This window comes from Penaeus monodon, chromosome 21, assembly GCF_015228065.2.
Source record: "Penaeus monodon isolate SGIC_2016 chromosome 21, NSTDA_Pmon_1, whole genome shotgun sequence".
NCBI lineage: Eukaryota > Metazoa > Arthropoda > Malacostraca > Decapoda > Penaeidae > Penaeus > Penaeus monodon.
The window spans coordinates 23,654,187-23,655,409 of record NC_051406.1 but is presented as its reverse complement, the minus strand read 5'-3'; the positions used below and the strand labels follow the sequence as shown (position 1 = coordinate 23,655,409).

The following is a 1,223-nucleotide window of genomic DNA, read 5'->3' as shown; positions in this document are numbered from 1 at the left end:
GTGATATGTCTTGGAACAGAGAAAGTAATATATGCATCGGTGATGACAACACTTTATTTCAGGAGTCATCAAAGAAAAGGAAACCTCTCTCAGCCTTCAATTTCCCAATGGGCAGTGCCTTTCACCAAGCATCTCGTTCAGTCATTGATGGTATAATTGTTCCTGCAGAGACAAGGCAGGTCAGTGATACAGACTTTTTTTCAGTGTGAAAGTATATAATACCCTTTTTCCTTTTTTTCTGGAAAGTTTAAGAAGTGTAAATTTAATCGTTTTCATATTTTTTCACAGGTTGTGGCCAAGTGTTTACGAATTTGCTGTCAGCAGGAGAAGATGATCAACAACTCCAAAGATTTTCCAGTATTTAGATTATAAGAAAATTGTGATTGTAGTCTCCTTTCTTCTCAAAGAATTTATGTCAATAAATTTCCTTGCTAGTTACTTATTTTTTTAGCACAGAGACTATGCATGTGTTATAAGACGGTTGGCATTACTCAACGCTTTGCTTATGTGTTTAGTCTACACACCATCCACAGTCAAGCTGAAATCAAAGAAAGGGTTAAAAGATTTTCATGTATATGGTAAGAGGAGAGCCATGAAAATATGTTTCTTTTAGGAGCTGGAAAAGGACAGAATATTATGGTTTACATTGTACATTTAAGAAATAATTTAATAACAGGACTAATTTTAAGTATTCCAACTCCTATTTTTTCATTGCTTCATACAAGATGAAATTGAATGGCATAGCCTATTATTATATGCAAGATAAATTAATAAATTGTAAAAAACTATTTCACAGAGGAACTGATTTTCTCGTTAGTCCAGATATGTTCTTAAGAATTGATGAAATATTTATATTTTGAAGAGAAATATAGCTATAACATATTGTGCTGAATATACATCATTTCATTTTGTCTGTGTTTATGATTAGTAATGAGCATTTCAAAACAGGATATTGTTCCATTTCATGAAAAAAGTTAATTATTCCATCCATTCAAAAGTCGTTGGTAGAAGCATGTTCTGCATTAAATTGAAAGATAATTTTAGGCAACATAATGTCTGTATTTCTATCAGTATTTTTTTAAATGTTGGTGTCTATTAGATATTCATATAGATTTTATAAAAACAGTTTAGCGACTTTGTCATTGTGATGAAACTGGAAGTGTTAGCTTCTAAGATCTCAGGTAGATGATTACATTTTATTAATCTTTGTTTTTGCTGTGCCT

The 1,223-nt window shown here is 31.4% G+C and overlaps 1 protein-coding gene across 1 annotated transcript in view; it reads left to right on the top strand.

Moving 5' to 3' along the window:
• LOC119586366 (probable methylcrotonoyl-CoA carboxylase beta chain, mitochondrial) overlaps nt 1-1,223 on the top strand; it is a gene marked incomplete in the record, with an annotated part of 10,956 nt that overhangs the window by 8,420 nt on the left and 1,313 nt on the right. The window contains 2 exon segments of the mRNA XM_037935078.1: nt 63-179; nt 289-1,223. Coding sequence (XP_037791006.1) covers nt 63-179; nt 289-372 — 201 coding nt within the window.